Source organism: Tachypleus tridentatus, chromosome 13, assembly GCF_004210375.1.
Source record: "Tachypleus tridentatus isolate NWPU-2018 chromosome 13, ASM421037v1, whole genome shotgun sequence".
Taxonomy (NCBI): domain Eukaryota; kingdom Metazoa; phylum Arthropoda; class Merostomata; order Xiphosura; family Limulidae; genus Tachypleus; species Tachypleus tridentatus.
In genome coordinates, this window is record NC_134837.1 from 265,388,328 (window position 1) to 265,409,609 (window position 21,282).

General features: G+C 34.9%; 3 protein-coding genes across 9 annotated transcripts; 2 read left to right on the plus strand and 1 right to left on the minus strand.

The window, feature by feature from the left end:
- Window positions 1–1,442: 1,442 nt before the first annotated feature.
- LOC143240161 (general transcription factor II-I repeat domain-containing protein 2-like) lies at window positions 1,443–17,945 on the minus strand. Of its 6 annotated transcripts, none has more exons than XR_013021604.1 (3): window positions 11,789–12,019; window positions 10,969–11,113; window positions 1,443–1,716 (listed from the first exon to the last, which is right to left on the minus strand). XR_013021604.1 is itself a non-coding variant. In XM_076482145.1 (2 exons), exon 2 carries the CDS (start codon window positions 15,998–16,000, stop codon window positions 15,056–15,058), a length of 945 nt encoding a protein of 314 aa, XP_076338260.1. In that variant the 5' UTR covers window positions 16,001–16,913; window positions 17,757–17,945; the 3' UTR covers window positions 14,905–15,055. The 6 variants fall into 6 exon arrangements, 1 of the variants encoding a protein (XP_076338260.1); XR_013021605.1 differs by lacking the exons at window positions 1,443–1,716; window positions 11,789–12,019 and adding exons at window positions 4,223–4,387; window positions 17,757–17,889; XR_013021607.1 differs by lacking the exons at window positions 1,443–1,716; window positions 11,789–12,019 and adding exons at window positions 4,223–4,387; window positions 17,757–17,876 and having other exon boundaries at window positions 10,969–11,110.
- On the plus strand, window positions 5,104–7,189 carry LOC143240162 (uncharacterized). Its single transcript, XM_076482146.1, has 3 exons — window positions 5,104–5,232; window positions 5,717–5,788; window positions 6,300–7,189. Exons 2-3 carry the CDS (start codon window positions 5,722–5,724, stop codon window positions 6,986–6,988), a joined length of 756 nt encoding a protein of 251 aa, XP_076338261.1. The 5' UTR covers window positions 5,104–5,232; window positions 5,717–5,721; the 3' UTR covers window positions 6,989–7,189.
- Window positions 12,109–20,283, plus strand: LOC143240163 (uncharacterized). Of its 2 annotated transcripts, none has more exons than XM_076482147.1 (3): window positions 12,109–12,253; window positions 12,895–12,986; window positions 19,415–20,283. In XM_076482147.1, the coding sequence occupies exons 2-3, from the start codon at window positions 12,911–12,913 to the stop codon at window positions 19,978–19,980; spliced, it is 642 nt and encodes a 213-aa protein (XP_076338262.1). In that variant the 5' UTR covers window positions 12,109–12,253; window positions 12,895–12,910; the 3' UTR covers window positions 19,981–20,283. The 2 variants fall into 2 exon arrangements, with proteins under 2 accessions (XP_076338262.1, XP_076338264.1); XM_076482149.1 differs by having other exon boundaries at window positions 12,116–12,253; window positions 12,900–12,986.
- Window positions 20,284–21,282: the final 999 nt, after the last annotated feature.

The window sequence follows — 21,282 nt, forward strand, 5'->3', positions numbered from 1 at the left end:
ACATAGATATATATAGTGGTTCTGTGTGATGGTGTTCAACCAATACATTTTCATTCTTAAGTGATATCTAGTTTGTTTTTATTCTGGACACGAGGTGATAGAATGAAGTTCTAATTTCCTTGTCTAATCTTATGGTAACAATGATTTTAAATTATACTAATGTTTCTCTGAGTGTCCGGTCTTTATTTCACTTATTTTAAACTTTCCACGTCTCATGTGAATTCCCTCCTTTCTCGGTGGTTCAAAGGTAAGTTTACGGACTTAAACATAACTGGTTTCGTGATGCTTTTGTTATTTTCATTTGTAACTCTAAGCTCAATGGTTCGATTGACATCGTGAAATAATGAAAGTTGGACGTTGTTACAGATGTAACTGTGCTTTGATTATTTTAAATTATATATTTACATACTAGCTGAATACACGTTCCCTGGACGGAAGTTATGTAAATTCGTGATTAATGAAATGTCATCTTAGGACATGAAAAGTTGCTTCATTTATACGTAATTGTAAAAAACGCCCATAAAAACACAAGATATGCAACCGTATCTTCACATGAACTAAATTAAATATTTGACCCAACGAATCTCTATACCAATATTGGTAGCTATTCATCCACACCCTGCGAAGTGATTATATGAACAGACAACAGACAGTTGTACAGATGCATCCCTTCAAACCAGTAATGTGCAGAAAACATTAAAATACCAGGGCTTCTTGGTATAAAGAGGTACCACTCAAACGTCGAAAGCTAAGTATGTTGCTTTTTCATAGAGTGAAAGGAGACTATGAGAACTGTGACTCAATCAGAGGGATGGCAAGCACTCAGCAGAAAGCTTCGACACAATTATTATATTCTATCTTTTGAACTGATTAATGAAAATAAAGTAAATGGTTTTTAACACATTTTCATATTAAAGAACAGGGCGTTTTTAGCGTATCACAGCCCTAAATATAGATTCTTCGATCATGTCAGTGACATGCGTATTGATTGAGAATAGTGTTGTTGATAAATGTCTTTTATCTTTCATCAAAACAGATAATTAAAGCTCTTCATTACAAAAAGAAGACGAGGAGAACCGATGAAGAACCTTGTTTTCAAAACATATTTTGGCTGTCTGCTGTGTCCACTGAGAAATATCGAAGTCCGAATTCTGACGTTACAAGCCCTTACAGTTACCGCTGAGCCACCTGGAAACATCAAACAATCCACTTGGAAGAAAAACCTTCAACATGGTAACTGATATGTGACGATATCGAAGGTTTTAAAAACACATCGTGAAAACACGTAAACAACTTTAATGACTGAAGGAGTCATGAATTCCAATCTTCCATGACTATCATGGAATATATTGTCAAATATATTAACTTTGTTTTTTCTTAATTTGAAAACGTTTTGATTTTAACGTCTTTGGTAAACATCTGCTGGTCTTTTTCCCTGAGAGACAGCACAGGTTGTCGTACAAATTGATAGAGTTGGGGTTTTTCCTCATCACCGAATATTATTTGGAATTGTAGGAAACATATCCAGCATTACATTCTGTTATGTCATCCTTTAATGTGTTGTTGACGGTGAATCAGAAATTCGTTTCTCTGTCCTTTTCAAGTGTAAATAACTTCCTTTCTTTTGTTCTGCCCAGACGCACGCAGAAAATCCTGCAATTTCCAACCAGTGATAAGGTTGTTTGTTTTCTAGTTTTTGTCCCATTCACGCTTTTCCTGTATGAAATTTATCTGCTGATTATTAATGTACCTGAATGTAATAAAACGTGGTTATGAAAACATAAATAAATATTTTGTCATTATAAATAACAATATTAACACACAATTGAAGTAAGTACAAGAATCGAGGAATATTCAAGATAAACTTATTTAAAAATATTGTTTATTTATTGAGAATATTTGATTTTTAATAGATGATTTGAAGTTTTTGAAATTGTTACTATTAACCACGCAGCTATACAATGGATCTGTGGACTGCCGACAAAGGGGTATCGAAACTCTATGCTAAGCGTTGAAAGTCCACAGATTTACTGCTGAGCCACTGGATGTAGGAGCTGAAAAACTTCAATAAACACTGACGATGAAATTGAACAACATGAATGAACTATTATTTGTTTACCACACGATTCATGGTTCACGTCCCTTTGTTGTAAAACTTGCACCTCAATTTGGGGTCGAGAATATTCTATTAAAGTAACATTCAGATTACGATTTTCGGCAAGAAAAAAGTAGCCCATAGCCTAACAGTAGGCGGTGGGTGCTGTAAACAAGCTGCATTCCCCCTTCTTTAGTAGTTACAAATCACCCTAATTTCACTTAAAGAGTAGCCTTAGTTATATACAAACTGGATAATACGCACAGCTTTTCTCCAAGTGACCAATCACCATCAATCTTTTCTTTAATGTGTCAGAACTGACGAAACGAAAACCTATTAACACCGTTTCGGACATGAGTTTTAGACATGAGTGAAATTATTTAAATTTGTCGTTTGTTTGTAACAAAGCTGAGGGATATCTGTGCTCTGCCCACAATGAGTATCGAAACTCGCAGTAATACGACAATGTCACACGAAAGGTGTGGGTCAACGTTATTTTAAATGTGGTGTTCACCGTAATGGTCAACCCACGTGAAAACTGAACGATACGCAAACGAAATGGTTTTTCCAATGGTTTTATCCAAAGTTTTACCGGTATCAAAAGAGAAGTTAGAAATCTCCACCGATGATATCAGTTAGTTACGATGTTCTAGAAACATGTTTAACAAACGTTTTTGTTGCAATTACAAGAGAGGTTTTTCTTTTGTGCGATGAGGCTTAAAACTGATGTCGGAAGAGTTCGTACGAATACAGTAATTTAGAGTTTCAAAATAGAAATATATTCACGAATCTGGAATATAAAAATTAAATATTTTTGACAACTGAAATTAGTTTATATCTTTTGTAATTAGGCCTGGCATGGCAAGATGGTTAGGATGCTCGACGAGCGATCCGAGGGTTGTGTGTTCAAATCCCCATCACACCAAATATGCTCGCCTTTCAAGCTGTGGTGATGACTATTTGTTTTCCTTCTAGTATTAAACTGTTAAATTAGAGTCAGCTAACGAAGAATAGTTCAGCACGAAAGTGAAAAACAAATAATAGAAATAAAATCTTTCTTTCGAATCAGAGACAATTTGTCATAAACAAGCATTCTCTGTTATTAGCTTGCGGTGATGAAATATTTAACTTATAAGATAAACAAGCATTCTCTGTTATTAGCTTGTGGTGATGAAATATTTAACTTATAAGATAAACAAGCATTCTCTGTTATTAGCTTGTGAGGATGAAGTGTTTAACTTATAAGATAAACAAGCATCCTCTGTTGTTAGCTTGTGGTGATGAAATGTTTAACTTATAAGATAAACAAGCATCCTCTGTTGTTAGCTTGTGGTGATGAAATGTTTAACTTATAAGATAAACAAGCGTTCTCTGTTATTAGCTGGTGGTGATGAAATTTTTAACATATAAGATTAATCAACATTCACTGTTATTGGCTGGTGTAAGATCTAACATAATGAAATATTATTACCCAGAAAGGGGGTGTAAGGCTGTCTGAAGAGGTAAATTTGACGTTTGTTTATTTACAATTAAGTGCATAGCCGTACTGTGGGCCGTCTGTGTGCTGCCCACCACTGGTATCGGAACTTGGTTTCTAGTGTTGTAAGTCCGCACACTGAAGAGCGGACCGTAATAGACGCCTAGCATTGCAGTTTCTACTGTTGTGACGTGAGTAATACGTAAGCATGCATTTATTACAGAGAAAAATTCTGCATTGTGTAGGCTAGAATAGAACACAACATGTCATGAAATCATTTGCTTCCCTTAACTGTGTTTTATTTACTCTTGAAACAGAACACTAGTATATTGTTTTATAGTGACTACAACAATACTAATGTAACAATATTCTGTTTGTTCTTATTTCACTACAGTCACTCTGTTTCATTGTTGTATGTGTGTGTGTGACAATAAGTCAATCAACTATATATTGTGAACATATTCAGCAACTCCCATATTATGTAAACCACAAAAAATACCCGTCCCCAGTGGCGGAAAAAGTTTAACTTAATCTATCTAGCAATAATATATCATGGATTCTATAAAAGTTGTATTGCACTCTTGGTTTCCGTCAGAATCAAATATCTGAAATAGCTATTCCACCAAGCTAAGAACCACTCAACAATAACATACAATAAATTTACATTTTTATTCTTTGATAGATTGTTTAGGCAAAGTATTCATGATGAAACTTTGTAGAATGGAAGGCAACTACCTGTTGTGGAGATACAAGTGTAGAGGACGATCGTTTCGAAAGTCTTCCGCCTTACGTCTTCGGATTATAGACCGTCCGTCCTTGTAGAAAATAATAATCTCTGTGATATTAATTTATAATATTTGAAGTTAAGTTGCAGTTTTTAACATAATCAGGGACTGTATTTAACCCTATGTTCCTGATCCATGTCTATTGACCTTATGGTATCATAAGTGGACCTGGCATGGTTAAGGCACTCTACTCGTAATTTGAAAATCAGGGGTTCGAATCCCCGTCGCACCAAACATGTTCGTCCTTTCAGCCGTGGGGGCGTCATAATGTGACGGTCAATCTCGTTATTCGTTGGTAAAACAGTAGCCCAAGAGCTGGCGGTGGGTGGTGATAACTAGCTGCCTTCTCCCTAGTCTTACACTGTTAAATTAGGGACGGCTAGCGCAGATAGCTCTCGTGTTACTTTGAGCGACAAACAAACAAACTTTATTAAACATGTATTCATACCGAGTCTATTTGGATTCATTGTGTTTAATGTCAAACTATCAACAAATATTATAAGAAAATTTTTCATTTTGGTTTTTATTCATTTCAACTTTTAGGGTTGTTTGTTCAGCGTTCAATACAGCGGGGATTCACGTGCTGTGTTATGTTAAGTAATTCTAACGTTATCTGTATAAATAGGAAATACATTTTACAATACCACGAAACTTTCCATGCCAACAACCGTATTTGAATACGGGGCGTCGTGGTTACGAACATGTGTTTAAATGGCACACAATGTTTCGACACTTAAAATTTCCACCGGTTGCTTTAACAACAAGCAAACGTTTCGATGACGTAGTATCTCGCTGACCAAATCAGAAAAGTATATAAACAACGCTGGTCAACTTTACTTCGTATACCTGAATACGTTCTTGTGTGAACTAGGAAGGTAGATCGAATTGTGATTTAAATTATTACTATAGCTATTATATTGAACTTATGATTTACTTATTAAAGTATGGGGAGAAGATATCAGTACGGCACATTTTATGTGAAATGTTATTATATATTGTTTAATCTGATATAATTAATGAGAATTTTTGTATCCCCAACAATGTTAATTTAAACATATCCAATATATGTTATATTATTGCAGCTGGTTTGTTTATTGGCTTGTTTTGTTTTTCTCAAACAGCATCTAGGTTAAGAAAATTCTTGCCAACGTATTCGGAACGTATTTTCTTTCTGAATATTAAAAAAAACAACTATTTTGTTTTTATAATCTTAACTTAATCTGAAACCATCCTTCTAAAATAAATACTTTGTATGGTATTAACTTGATGTATCTAAAATCGAAGACTGACTGACTTTTATTTTTCACCTAGATCGAGCAGTTTACAGAAATTAATGTTTTATTTTTTGTTTATTGACAGATATTATGATGTGGTTCCACGTATTTGGCTGTTTTTTCTTGGCGCTAAGCCTTTTTGATGTGGTTTCACTTGGTAAGTAATAAACATATATTTTGTAGTACTTTAAATAGAGACCTGCAGCGTCCATTTATGAACGATGTTACTGAGTTATGAATGATGCATTTATACACTTTATTTTAAAATAAGACAAAAAACTTAATAACTCACAGAAACGTTCTTAACGCACCTGGAGGAAAGTTAACGAACTATTAGTATTGCTTATGTATATTTGTATTAAAACAAGTTATTTTAATGCTTGGTTTCACGAAGTAACTATAACAGCGCTTTATTAAATGGTTTATCGAAAATAGATAACTGGAACTTGCTTCCTGTTCTGATTTCTAGTTGTAATGTTTATTAATCGTATAATAAAGAAAACTTACATTTAATATTTATGTCCCCTTATATTTTTTTTTTCAGTTTTTATTACCAATCATAAAAATTCATGACGTAATAGTTTTATTTTAAAAATCGTAAATAATAAGCACGTTGTATTCATCGTTTGGTTGTTTCTTTCAAATTAACATATTTCGTATTCCTTTAGAAAACCACAGTTATCTCCAGGAGAGGGCGTTACGAGTCAGAAGAGATGATTCGTTAAATAATTACTTGCGAATTGTCCTCGAGAATTTTCGTAATATTATGAAGACAGGGAGTTCTAACCCTAAAATTCCTGTTCTCGACCCATTGTCTATCCGGCCACAGAATATTAATAAACAAAGCGGCAAAACTAAGATATCCGTCAAGCTGTGGGATATCTTGATCAGGGGCTTGTCGGATTTCCAGATTCAGCAGTTAAAGGTGGATATTAAGAAATTAACTTTACAAATAAAGTTGAACATTCCAAAACTTATCGCCACAGGACAATATGAATTAGAAGGCAAAATCATCAACATTTTTCCACTGTCAGGGAAAGGAAAAGCTAAAATAGAAGCAAACAATGTAAATGTGGGGGGTAACGCCATCTTAACTCTGTCTGGTGAAAAACTACAGGTTTCAAGTTTGGATCTACATCTGACATTTCACTCAATTAGTGTGAATTTTGAAAACTTGCTAGGTGGAGGAAGCTTAGGAGATCTCGTGAACAATCTGATCAGCTCATTGGGGCGGCCACTGTTTGATAAGTTTGGTCCTAAGTTGCTTACCGATCTCGAAAATGGGTTGAAACGATCTCTGAACAAAGAATTGGGTAAATATTCCCTATCTGATATTTTGGATGGTAAAATTGGGTAAATATTCCCTATCTGATATTTTGGAGGGTAAAATTCGCTAATGAGAGTAAGGACAAGACTAGATTTTAAAAAATATTTTTGCTTACGTTTGCGACATTGAAAGACAACTGTTTATGGCCAGAAATATCCACACATTTATTCTAATAATTATTTGTTATCCTTTGTAATGAAAATAAAGTTAAAATGTTCTGAACAATTGAAAGTGTTTATTGGTTGTGATTTAATTAAAACATTTATTGTTTAACGCTTCCTTCTCACCTCTGTTTAAAAACCTTAAATATACAAGTTATAGTACCGGGTATATGATTTTGTCAATACTCTAGTTTAGCCTTAGATGAACTGTAGTAATATTCATCTTTTATAAACAACTCCAAGAGATTTTGAAAAGAAAGATGTCAACTTAAGTGCAGTATTTGAAACAATATTTCACATTAAGGTTAAAATATGTTTCGATTAACTGTAACAAAAGCAAGATTTATTTAATTTATATTGGCTGAGGAGAAAGTTCGAAGGCTTATGACGCTAAAACTGGGTCTCACTATTGGTGAATAAATATGTAATGAACCAAAACAATGTTTTTTTTTTTCTTTGTTGACTGAAACAATAATATAAGTGTTATATTAATTGTGGTAAATCTTTCACTTATTAGTAGAGAGACAGAAACCTATGAGTTTAATCAAGCTTACCTACTCAATAAAACTTTGGTGGGGTGTTATTACCTACTATCTAGATGAAATTCCATGGTCTGGCATGGCCAGGTAGTTAAGGCACTGGACTCATAATTCGAGGGTCGCGGGTTCGAATCGCCGTCACACCAAACATGCTCGCCCTTTCAGCCGTGAGGGCATTATAAGTTTCGGTCAATCCCACAATTCGTTGGTAAAAGAGTAGCGCAAGAGTTGACGGTGGGTGGTGATGACTAGCTGCCTTCCCTCTAGTCTCAACATGCAAAATTAGGGACGGCTAGCGCAGATAGCCCTTATGTAGCTTTGCGCAAAATTCCAAACAAAACAAATCTTTCAGTAGAGGGGCGTTATAATGTGACGTTAAAAGAATTGAGTAAAAAGTAGCTCAAGAGTTGGCGGTGGGTGGTGATGACTAGCTGCCTTCCACTGCTAAATTAGGGACGGCTGGTGTACATAGCTCTCGTGTAGCTTGGAGCGATATTAAAAAGCAAACAAACAAAAACTTATTAAAACGTAAGTATAAATAACGCAGACAATCGTATAATGGACTGTTAAAGAGTTCGCTTTTGTTGAATGTCACGCTAAGCTATTCAGAGCTATTTGTTCTAACTGTTCTTGGTTTAGAATTGATAAACTAAAGAGAATGAAGTGAAAGCGAAGAATGAGACCAAATATACATGCAGTTAAAAGAAATAGAAACTGGATGTCGTATCAGAGATAAAGATAGGAGGATAGGAAAGGAGGGACTTACAGCTGTGATATGAATTTTAGAGTTTCAACATTCTGAAATTCATCATATCACATTTTGACTTTCAATACATACGTATCTTACAGGCAGTGTTCAATCGAATTAATACGGAGAAAAACGCTGCAGTCGTGCTGCAATTGTTATTGTTAACTAGCTTTGAACGAGTAAGTATAGCAACGTTGTTCTTATCAAGTATAGTAATTAGCTTCTAAGTGATGACATAAACGCATTTTTTATAATAAATTATAGGTGCATGTGTCTTTTTTTTCTATCGTGTAAAAAGAGTAACAGTAAGGGATTGTAACACCTTTTCATACAGCCAGTGTAAAGTAGCAGTAGAACTGGCATATTTTAAAAGTTTGGAGGTTCTAGGTGTTAGATTAGTATTTAAGTTGCAAAACACGTTTATTATATAAGTCTTTTAACCCGAAGAGGTTTCCCGGCTAACTATATTACAATCCAGGATTTGATTTCTTGTGATGGACTCTGCGCAGATAGCCCATTGTGGGTCTTTATTCGGAAATAAACACCACCACCTATACGCTCATAAATATAGTTCTTGAATGAGAGGTTTTACACAAAAATTCTATGTAAAATCAAGTGAATTTGAAAACAGTAAAAACACGATATCTAATACCAATACTGCTAGCTAGCTTAGTAAAAAGAAACACAAAACTTGTATATTTAACAAAAATATCTCTTGTAAAGCACTTACTCTACAAGAAACGTGAAAGTAGAAAAGTCGAATAAAATGTAAATTATTTAAAGAAAGATATTCTTTCTTATGATGTGACGTTTGACTTCAAGTATAAACAGATAGGTTTAAGTATTATTTGGCATACCTTACAGTAAATATAGGAAAGCTGTGTGTTTATTGTTGCATACAGAGCTGCACAATTTACTACCAGAGCTATCGAAACCCACTGGGTTACTGGAGAATTATTGGCAAGTTGCTACCTACAATAAAGTTCTTGTAATAGCCTTGTTTCTGGTTGATGGATTTATCAATGTAGCTGGGTGTCAGATGTTTTAATATTATTATTTCACCTGTTGTTATTGTTTCGTTGTTTACGTCAAACAGTTGTGTGTTTTTTTCAGCTAAAAGAATCGTTTTCAAGCGTTGTTCTGAACGACTTTTATACAGAACTACAAGTTTTAATATTGTAGAATTATTGTGACAAAGGAATATCCGCCCCTAAGTCTGTACTCATCTGCTAGACGAGAAAGAAAGAGAGAGAGAAAGCAACAAGTCAACACCACCAGCCACCAAATCTCAGGCTATTTTTTAACCATTGTATAGTGGGATTGATCGTAACATTATATCGATGCCATGGCTGAAAGGACAAGCATATTTGGTGAGAGGAATTCAAATCCGCAACTCTCATATTGCGAAACGAGCTCCTTATTAACCACCAAGCTATGCCTCGTCAACAGTACCCACCACCAAAGTTGGACGTAACCGTCACTTTTACAGAGAATACACGACCTCAAAAAAAAAAAAAAACATCGTGTTTTTGCGACAACGGGATGCAAACTCCGAACCCTTATTCGCAATTCGGTCACAATAACTAGTATGCTACACCTAGTTATATTGATTATTCTTTCTCTGGAACAATATTATAGAATCTTGTTAACCCGGAGGTTATCCCGTTCCCCAGTAGGATAGCGATAAGTTCACACATACAATTAATCCAAAGTGGCTTTGCTTAGGTAGGCTAGTGTGTAGCGTTGTGCTTATAAACATTTTTTTCCTGTTTTGCCCTCTGTTGGCCTCTATTAGAAGCTTTTCTAACTGGCTTTTTGACAAGCTAGTTTCTTATCAGTATAGAATTTTTTTTAATTTTGGAAAATTAGCCAAAAGCCAGTAGACATTTAAATGCGTCTCTGTTTTTTTTAATCCATATCAGACAAATTAAGATAAATTTAAGAACAAAAAAAGGAACCTTGTGGCTATTTCACGAATTTTATATTTATTCTGATTTTGAATTTCGCGCAAAGCTGCACGAGGGCTATCTGCACTAGCCATTCCAAATTTCGTATTGTAAGACTAGAGGGAAGACAGCTAGTTACCACTCACCACTAACTCCTGGGCTGTTCTTTTACTAAAGAATGATGGAATGTACCGTATATTATAACACTCCCACGGCTGAAGGGGAACCATTCATAGTTCCATTAAAGGTTACACTCTGATCGGTCAGTGGGAGTGGCCATTAGGAATACTGATGGGATTTATCCAGCCTCATCTCTCATTATGTGTAGTAATCGTACAGTCTATGTGCTTACCGTCATTACTGGCTTACTTAGAATAAAACTAGAAACACCATTTATTATATTAATAACTGGTAAAACATTAATGCTAAAATTACATCTCGTATCATACGAGAGTTTTTCTTTCTTCACAGAACATTTATACACTCTTATATCAAGCGAGATATTTTTTAGTTACATGTTACGTATTGAGTTTTTATTTCAAAAAACAGTTAAAAGAGAAAAATAAATTTCAATAATCAAGCCCAAATGGACATAAATAAGTTTATTTTTACGTACTTTCAATATTTATATTGCCGTCCGCATGAATCGTAAAACCAACATCCGTACGGCCTGATGGATAAGGCAGCAGTCTCCACAGGTGGCGTGGATAAGATAGAAAACATCCATAAACTTTTCAACATGCATCACGTGGACACACCTTCTAATAACAACAAATTAAAAAAAAATGTGGTTTCAACAACTGTTTGCGTTAAAACTAGAAACATCTAACTTTAAATCAGCACTTTCAAAATATAAAAAAGGCTATAAATTCATTAAAATGGAGACAAAAAATGAAACATCATCAGGAAGCTTAATTTAATAGGACAGTAATAGGGACATATTAAGGTTATCTACGCTTCTAAATGTGCCTCTTCCTTTTCATATGGCTCACCAGGCTTAAAGGATGGTTCTTAGGGTAGAAATATATATAATTGTGTTTGAAATATTAACCTTTAAGATACTCCCCTCAAACTGTTGTGCTCTAGACCCAAGCCTGCAAGTCAAAACGCCCCAAGGTAGCGCATAACCACTAAGTAACAGTACTGACTAATTTTTATATTTCAATGAAAAGTGTTAACATTTTGTATATGAATCTAAAACTTATTGACTCCGAGAAAGGCTAAATTTTGTGTCTTATTAAGTTTTGTATTTTTACATACAGTACAGATCGAGGCACAATAAATGAGCCTTGATTTGGTTTGTTCACACTTACAACTCGCCATTGTTAGGCTTAAACTGGTTTATTAAAAATATTTCACTGACAGTTCAACCTTACCAGGAGAGTAAAAACAAAATAAAAAGCAAAAATCAAGAAATATTGTATGAAAAGTAAAACCTGTGGATAAGTCAGCGGATTATTTATAGACCTGCAATGCTATCATACATAGCTCCACTTTTCGTGTTAGACAAAGCACAAATTGTGTATTGTGTAGCTTTCCATTAACAAATAGCATTAAATAAAGCAGAGAAAAAAAAACTCTAGCCAAAAATTAATAAATATTATTAAAAAGTAAAGTAAGAAATAAAAACAGGCATATTATATATATATATATATATCTGTTGCTTATTCGCTTCTGCATTCAAGGGGTCGCAAAATATCTACCAGTTCCAAGTAAGATCAGTGTTTCTAGGAACTAATAAAGCATTTCCTCGTAGACGTTAACTAGGGGTGGACATTTTTCCGGCAGCTTTTCTTCTATCATAAGACGTTTTTGTTTGAAAGTGTAAAGATAAGACAGCTGTTTTGTTGAACGGAAGTTCATTGTAAGCTTGATAAGACGGAAAAACAGACCTTCAGTCGGTAAGTGTAATTTCTTGTTGATTTGTTTCTTTTAAAGTTCTAGTTATGTTATGAATTACTTTGTTTTATACACATAAGCAGTAATTGTTTTAAAATGAATTAACCTTGTTTCTTAAGCAAGACGCTACTATAGTTGTAGGACCATTAGAACTTCTATTACATTAAAGAAATTATACAACTTGAGCGAAATGTAGACACAGCTTCAAACTTTAGTTTCGTAAATAATGCGTTAGAAAATAATAAGTAATACTTCTTGATCATAATAACCGAATGTTTGTTTAGAAATTTTGTATCACGAGATTTTAAACACTAATATTTAGTTCACGATTTTTTTATTTTGAATATTTAGACTTTGACGTTTAGCTTATGAATTTAAAAGAATCTAGTGAACTTATTACAAATGACAAATCAATAACTCTCTTAAACTCCGAGTTCACTAGCGTCAAATAAACCGAGAAAAACAAAACAATATTATCTGGTCTTTCTACACTTCAATTGGATAACAAGCTAAACATCAGCCATTCTCTTATTAAAGTTCTACTTGTAAACATTGTGCTTGTGTTAAAACGGGAATATAAAAGTTAACCCTAACTTAAAGCACTAAGATGTCGTCTTAATATATTTATTTGTTTTTTTCCTAGTTCAGAAAAGAAAAAAATGTCTCGATACGTAGTCATATTACCGAGTTGGTTTGTGATACTGTGTGTTTTCGAACACGGACAAGTAACCCTGGGTAAGCATCAGATTTTATAATAAACGGTAATATATTGTTAGTGAGGATGATTAGAAAATAGTAGATGCATTGCATACTGTAAGGATGAACAGAAAACGTCTGATATATAGTATACTGTTCCATAGGATAAGCAGACTATATTTAATATATATAATGTTTTAACTAAGGATAAATAGATATAGACAATATCTGTGTACAGTACTGCCGGATTATAACGCTATGGGGGGGGGGGGCATGTGCAATCGAGAGTGATATACGTGTAATATCCAACTGGTCAGGACGGCATTCATGTTGATTAACTACTGATTCAGTGGACTGTTATAAAATAACTGTTTATTTACAAAGAGAGTTATGGTTTAGTCTGAAAACAATGTAGGGAATTGTACACATGCATCACAATTTCTGAAACAGCTGTTGCTAGTCGCTTAAACCAGTACTAAACTTCTTCGAACCTTCAGTTATCGACATGACGTCACTATGTCATTGTGACAACTAACGGTTATCTTGGTTTTACCGTAAACAATTCTTAGAACTTCTTGCACCCCCTTCCAAATTTCATCATTTAATGACGTCATTTATGACCAGATGGATGGAATCTCTGGTGGGTCCAAAGATAGATAATAAATAGTTTTATTTAATACAGTATTGTATTACTAGGGCTATACAGTAAATCTGCAGAGGACTGAGTGAGGTATATTAAAACGATCTGAACATTAAATTATCAAGTCACGTGTCAATTATAGCCGATACAAGACCATGGTGAAAATACCACAAACGTTTTGATATTGTTTGGTGTTTAGTAAATAGAATGATGCAACTGAAAACTTAGTCGTTTGTAAGAGGTTTAGTAGCAGCTCATTTCAGCGTAAAATACCCACACTCAAACAACAAAAACGAGTTCAGATTATGATTTAGAATTTCTAAAACTGGAGCATCATTTTTACTCGGTAGTATTACAAAACAAAGAAACATGGATCAACCTGGGGAACAGAATCATCCTGAAATAGACCTACTACAAGTAATAACCAACTGTAAGAAAACTATTTGACGTTTGATGATTGCCGAGAGACCACGAATACAGAGGTCAATGGCAAATGTCGCTCGCGTGCTTGAGGAAATATTACGTCATATAAACAAGAAGGATATCGTCTAGAAACCTGAAGTGAACTGCTTTCAAATATTGTATAACTCAAGAACTTTCAATATCAGTTACATTCCATAAGAAGATATATTAGTCAGGTCACTGGACATTGTGCCTACAGAAGGTATGTGCGATTAGGTTGAAATGGGTGCTTAGAAATCGCTGTTTTCGTTCGTTAATTATCTTATGGAAAACCAGTGGGTACGAATGATACGCTTTGGTCATGATATTTTTACAATTGAGCATTTTGCAATGCTATCTACTCTGCAAGACTATTGTCAAGTATCATGGCTGTTAGATTGAACTGGATGTAGTGGTATGAAATCAAAAATTGTCGTGAGGCTTACTAATTGTTTTAATATAACAAACTCACAACCTATGTACTGTTAACTTAGGGTTGCACATCGCGTTATTTTAATTAATACACTAATTGACGGACGTGTCTAACATGTTCGTTATAATATAAAGATTATGAAATAAGAATACAAACAAACAGTGTATCGTTTGTGTACTAAGATATTTTAGTTTGATCAAAGAATGACAAAATAGTCTTTATCCATAAACTAACAACCGTATTTAGTACATCAGGGGGTGGCCAACCTTTTGTTTCCTATGCACTAATTTTTTCACTTCTAATTCAGATGTGCCACGCAAACTTTAACAGCCTTTAAGTATGGTAATTTGGAGATATTTGGCAGTTATACATATAATCATTTGTTATATATGTTAATGTGGAGTGTGGACACACTGTAAAAAGAATTCAACATGAATACAAGGTAAACTTTATTTACTTTATTGACACTTTGCATTTGCATTGATATATTTCATTAGTTATTTATGAAAGAATATCTAATAAAAATTTATCAACACAATTAGCAGTTTTAATGAAAAATAATTTTACATGGAGGAAAAATAAACATAACTGGGTTTAATGGGACTTTTGACTTTGCTTCGCTTTCACCAAATCTGTAATATCAGGAGTTAAATTAGTAACTGACAGCAACAGACAGTTTTTCAGACTTGAATCGGATAGTCGCGACCTCATTATGTTCTTGATCATTTTCATGGATGAAAATGCTTGCTTGCATCTGTATGTTGTTCTAAAGCGACAGGCATAACTTTGGGCAAATTTTCTCAGTTCTGGAAAATGTTCACATGGTAATGATCGCCAAAAATTAAGCATTCCAGATTCACTTGGGAGTGACGGAAGTTCATTAAATTTACTCTTCAGTACTGAATTTGCTTTTAGGTCAATAAGTTCCATCTGTATATTACTAGGCATCTTCAGAATGTTTTGTTCAGTAAGTGAAAATGGATTTATAAATGCAAGCGTGCAATCTTCTTCTTTAGCAAAATCACTAAAACGACTATCACAGACCTCTTGTAGTAGTATGATTTTTTCATTGTATTCTGTAAATTTGGTATTATCTCGAACACATTCACTTTGTTCCTTTAAATGTGGAAATTGGCTCAAATCCTTGTTTTCTAGCTGAGAGATGAACAGTTTTAACTTCATTTTGAATGCACTGATATCATTTACTGAACTAGGAAACAATTTGTCCTTGCCCTGCAGTTTTGAATTTAGGTCATTGAGACGGCTGGTAATATCAACTAAAAAAGCTAAATCAAACATCCACTTTTCATTACACAAAAGGACCCTTTCCTTGGGCAGCTCTTCTTCCAGAGAATCATGTACAATATTTTTCAGTTTCCAAAATCTTTTGAGAACTTGTCCTCTAGAAAGCCAACGCACTTCGCAATGAAGGATGAGATCACCACATTCCATATCTAACACTTCACAATATTCTCTGAATTCTCTCCTATTTAATCCTTTAGCTCTAATTTTATTCACACATTTTACAACTGGTATCATAACATGCTGCAAATTCAAAATTTTTACACACAGACTCTTGGTGTATTATGCAATGATATTTTAGAAGAGGACGACCTAAAAACTTTTCGAGCAAGGCTACAGTTCCAGCAACTCTACCAATCATTGACGGTGCTCCATCAGTATAGACACTTAAGAGTTTACTAAAGTTTAAATGCTGATTTTCTAAACATGACTTCACTTTCTCAAATATGTCTGACCCTCTAGTTTTTCCATGGAGTGATTCAAGGCCAATAAGTACTTCAAATATGTTAAAATTATCATCAATTCCTCTTATAAAAATACTTAACTGGGCTACATCACATATGTCAGCAGATTCGTCCAAAGCTAATGAAAAGAGCACGCATGGACACGTTCCTTCAGTTGCTCAAATACATCATGAGAAAGTTCCTCAATGCGTCTTGTAATTGTCTGCTGTGAAAGAGCGATTTCGTTTACCTTTCTTTCAGTACTTTTATCACCAAGACATTTTGCAAATTTTTGGAGGCAGGGTTTAACAATATATTCACCGTCAGAGAAGGGCTTATGCTTTTTAGCCAACACAAAGGCGATTTCGTAGGATGCTTCGAGCATTGCCAAACTTTCACACCTTCTCTTTACAAAGAGATTTCGCCTCTTTTTCATATCCTCTTTTTTCTTGACCACATATTCTTTCCGTAACTCAGAGCCAGGCATTAACTTTTGTTTTTCTTCTACTTCAACTTGGTGTTTCTTATAGTGTCTGCTAAGATCATGTCTTCTGTTATCTGAGAGGGTGCTTTCACAAACAATACACATTGGTTTTCATGAAGGACTCGCAATAAATAAGAACTCATTTTCCCACAGTTCATAAAACTAACGTTTTCTATCGCTTTCTGCTTTTCTTTTGCTCATGTTCTTTTTCACTGTAATGGGACTATAAAAAATCGAAAAAAATTATTATTATTATTATTACTAGTACATCCCACAGGATCATTGATCCTGTTTAATCCATGAGAGTATTGAAATTTTTTTAGGTTTCATTTATATATTCGTAATCAGCTTGAAATTCTGCAAAACAAACTGCATCAAATGATGTATAAAACATTGAGATTTTCAGATATTTGAACTTCTACAAAATATTTTATAAAAATTTCAATATTAATACAAAAATTACTATTTAATTTTAAAAGAATTAACTCAATTCAATTTAAACAAGAATAAATACTTGATTATTATGAATACGTTCTTATTTATGTATGCGTGCGTATGTGTAAGGAGGGAAAACTTTTACTCGCGTCAATGCGAAAAATGAAATACTTCTACTGAGCTGCACTTTTTGTTACAATATTTAACATCCGGTTTGTAACGTAGTTAATCTGACCCTTAAATTTATGTTTGTTTCAATGTATCTATATCTTCTTGTGTATTCACGTATGCGTTTTACGTTGCAGTTTCTGTATCTAAGTTTCTTTCTCTTCTTTCTATTATGTCTTGATATAAAGATATATACTGAATTACATAATAAATCATTGCACCAAACGTCTTCATACACAAATGACACACACACACACACACACACACACACACACACACACACACATCTAATAAATGGACTCACACTCGTATACCCGCAAACGTACTTTCTTATCACTATACCCCAGAGATAGCGTAATGTACCGAGTGTTACGAACTAAGTATGATACGAAGCCTTAGGGTGTATAACACCAAAACCAGTAAAATACTCACTAATATGTAACAAAAGTGATACAAAACTCACCATAAATTAATGAAATACAGAACTGGACAAAAAGTGCGCCACTTGTAATCGTGCAATGCGCCATAGGTTGGCCACCCCTGTATTACATCATACAAGAAATCATTAGAAGAATAAGTTTTCATGTTTGTCACTAGAGGTCCAATTAATAAAATTATTTAAAACTCGTTTGTAGTCGTGATGTCACACAACCGGCTCGTAGTTGTAACCATCCCGTCTTTCAGACAATAAAATTTTCTAGTACAGTACTGCCTCATTATAACGGCACCAGGGGGAGCAATGTGTACACGAGAATGATATCTGTGGAAAAGTGTTATAACCAACTAATCAGGAAGACGCTCATGTTTATCAAATATTGATTTAACAAAACACACTCGTAATACTTCAAAACTGATACATTAGGTTTCGCGGTTCTTTCGTAACGCTAATATAGACCTTTTGGATTCTCATCACTTCGGTGAAAAGTCTTCGTTTGTAGCGCTATCTAGTGTTAAGGAACAACAACAAATTCGTGGCAAAGATAACTCGGGGTGTTCAGAAACTTTTGCTTCTTTTCAAATTGTTAAAACCACGCAAAGTTGGAAGGGAAATAGCCTCTGAACTTTACTATGGTAAAACACGTTGTTCTAGATATATTGAGACATGTCAGGTGTCGACTCAAACATGAAGCGATAGCCAAGAAGAAGCAGATGTTCAAGGTTATTCCGAAGAATTTAGCTGCTTTCTTGAAGGTGACGGAGGTCTTGTGCGCTGACAACTTAACGTTCCGGAACTGTCTGATTTGTTTATTTATGCTGCAGTGGAAGGCTAAAGCTTGGCTTTTAACGGAACGAAGTTTCTTTCTCTGTTTGTTGCACGAGTGTCTGTAACAGTTCTCGTGTCCTCTTCACAAAGTTAAGTTCTTTTTCCTTTAATGACGTCAATTATGATCAGATACATGGAAAACAGTATGGATACGACCTGTTTTCCATGTTACCATCATTGCAAGTAGACAAAGTAGCGCACACGTGACTCTAAACCTGTATTTTACAAACACTATATAGATGGCACTTTGTTATTTTAATAATCGAATTACATTTTCAAATTACTTTCTTCTCTGTCTCTCTTCCTTCCAGCGGCACAGCAGTATGTCTGTGATCTTACAACACTAGAAACCGGGTTTCGATACCCATGATGAGCAAAGTACAAACTCCCATTGTGGTTAAAGACAAACAAATCTTTCTTCTTTTAATTCCCAACATCCTAGCATTTAGTTCACATCTGGATTTTGTATTCGGAAATTCTCAGCTTTCCCTTTATTTTTAGACAGACTGTAATTACTTTAGTCTTTGAAGTCGCGTGACAATTAACCAAGCGGTGGCTGATACACAATTTATGGAAGACAAGGCTTCGCATGGTTGCAGTCGACGGCGTCATAATGAGGCATTACTGTATAGTAGAAGGATGCACGTTTTATAATTCTTATTGTTTTCAGTCACAGATCCTTTAATACCCTGTATTCCATTACTACATGTTTTATCTTTGTGTTTGTTTTCAGCCACAGAGCCTTTAACACCCTGTATTCCATTACTAAATGTTTGATCCAACTCTTTGTTTTCAGCCACAGAGCCTTTAACGCCCTGTATTCCATAACTAAATGTTTTTATTTTGTTTGTTTTCAGCCACAGATCCTTTAACGCCCTGTATTCCACCACCACTAGCTGTGTATGAACACCTCTCTAACCTTCTAGGAAACGTCACAACAAATCTACCTCATGTTATGTACGTAACAACCACGAAGAATTCGTTTTTTGAACTTTATGACGGACAAGTGATTGGTCTGTCAACTTTAAAACTGTCCACTTCACCGTCCTTTTATTGCAGCGGATCGGATTACGTTGGATTCCACCTGTATTTTGTAACCAACGATTTAAAAGGTAAGTACTCCTGGAAGAAAACGTTGTTGAAAACTTTCTCAGGAGTCGTTCTTATCAAGACAAAAAAATTGCGGATTCACGTCCAAATCCGTCAAAAACGATCTGCAGGTAGCCGACCTGAAGTTGTGAACTTACAGGTTGTTAACTTGGATGTAGAAGACATCCGTATAACGGGCGTAGGATACCTCACCTGGATAGCCTCCAAGATCCTATCTTTGGTAAGCACCATCTTTAAAGAAACCATCACTGACATTGTTGAACACTCGCTTCGAAACACGTTTGTTGAGGCTCTCCAGAAATCCTTTGGATGACGAAACCGACCTCGAGTGAAACATTTGTTGTAACAGAAGCTGAAGCACCTTTATGGTGCTGGTGTTTGTTATTTTTAACTTTCACGTATCGAACATTTTAACTTGCAAAATCTCGCTGTTCAAACAAATATTTGCTCATAACGGAAGAAACCCAATATTTATTAGGTTCGGTATTTTAACTAGATGAACGCGGTTTAAAACAACAAGTACTTGCAACCATTTCAGAAATAAACTATCTACTTTAGAATGTTGAGCATTTACTGTATTTTAGTACGTTGCGTGAAATAAAAAAAATTAACTTCACTGTCTCTGTTCTTCTTTTATTCCCAGGATCCAGACATGTCCGGTGGTTAGGGCACTCGACTCCTAATTTGTGAGTGACGAGATGGAATCCCGTCAACAAACATTCTTTCAACCGTGAGGGCTTCATAATGTAACGGTCAACCAGTCAGTTGATAAAGAGTATCTCACAAGTTGGCGGTGGGCGATGTTGACTAGTTGCTTTCCCTCTAGTTTACTACTTCAAACTCTGAGTTTGCTTTGTTTGTTTTTTTAATTTCGCTCAAAGATACACGAGGGCTATTTGCGCTAGCCATTTCTAATTTTGCAGTGTAAGACTAGAGGGAAGGCAGTTAGTCATCATCACCCACCACCAGCTCCTGGGCTTCTTTTACCAATGAATAGTGGGATTGACTACACATAATAACGCCCCTACGGCTGAAAGGGCGAGCATGTTTAGTGTGACAGGAATTTGAACCCGCGACCACCAGACCATACCCAGCCCAAAATTAGGGATGGCTAACACAGATACCTGTCAAATAATTTTGCGCAAAATTTAAAGAAATAAACGTTTTTTACTGGCCAAGTATATTAAATAATAATTGTCGTATCCAAGGTCAAATTATCGACTATGAAAAGATTTAAGAGAAGTAAGTTTTACTGGAAACTTCGGAAAGTGCAAGTGAACAGAAGAGGAGTTTGTTTTACTGGAAACTTCGGAAAGTGCAAGTGAACAGAAGAGGAGTTTGTTTTACTGGAAACTTCGGAAAGTGCAAGTGAACAGAGTGTTTGTTTTGCTGGAAACTTCGGAAGTGCAGTGAACAGAGAAGAGGAGTTTTGTTTCACTGGAAACTTCGGAAAGTGCAAGTGAACAGAAGAGGAGTTTGTTTCACTGGAAACTGGAAACTTCGAACAGAAGAGGAGTTTGTTTCACTGGAAACTTCGGAAAGTGCGAGTGAACAGAAGAGGAGTTTGTTTCACTGGAAACTTCGGAAAGTGCGAGTGAACAGAAGAGGAGTTTGT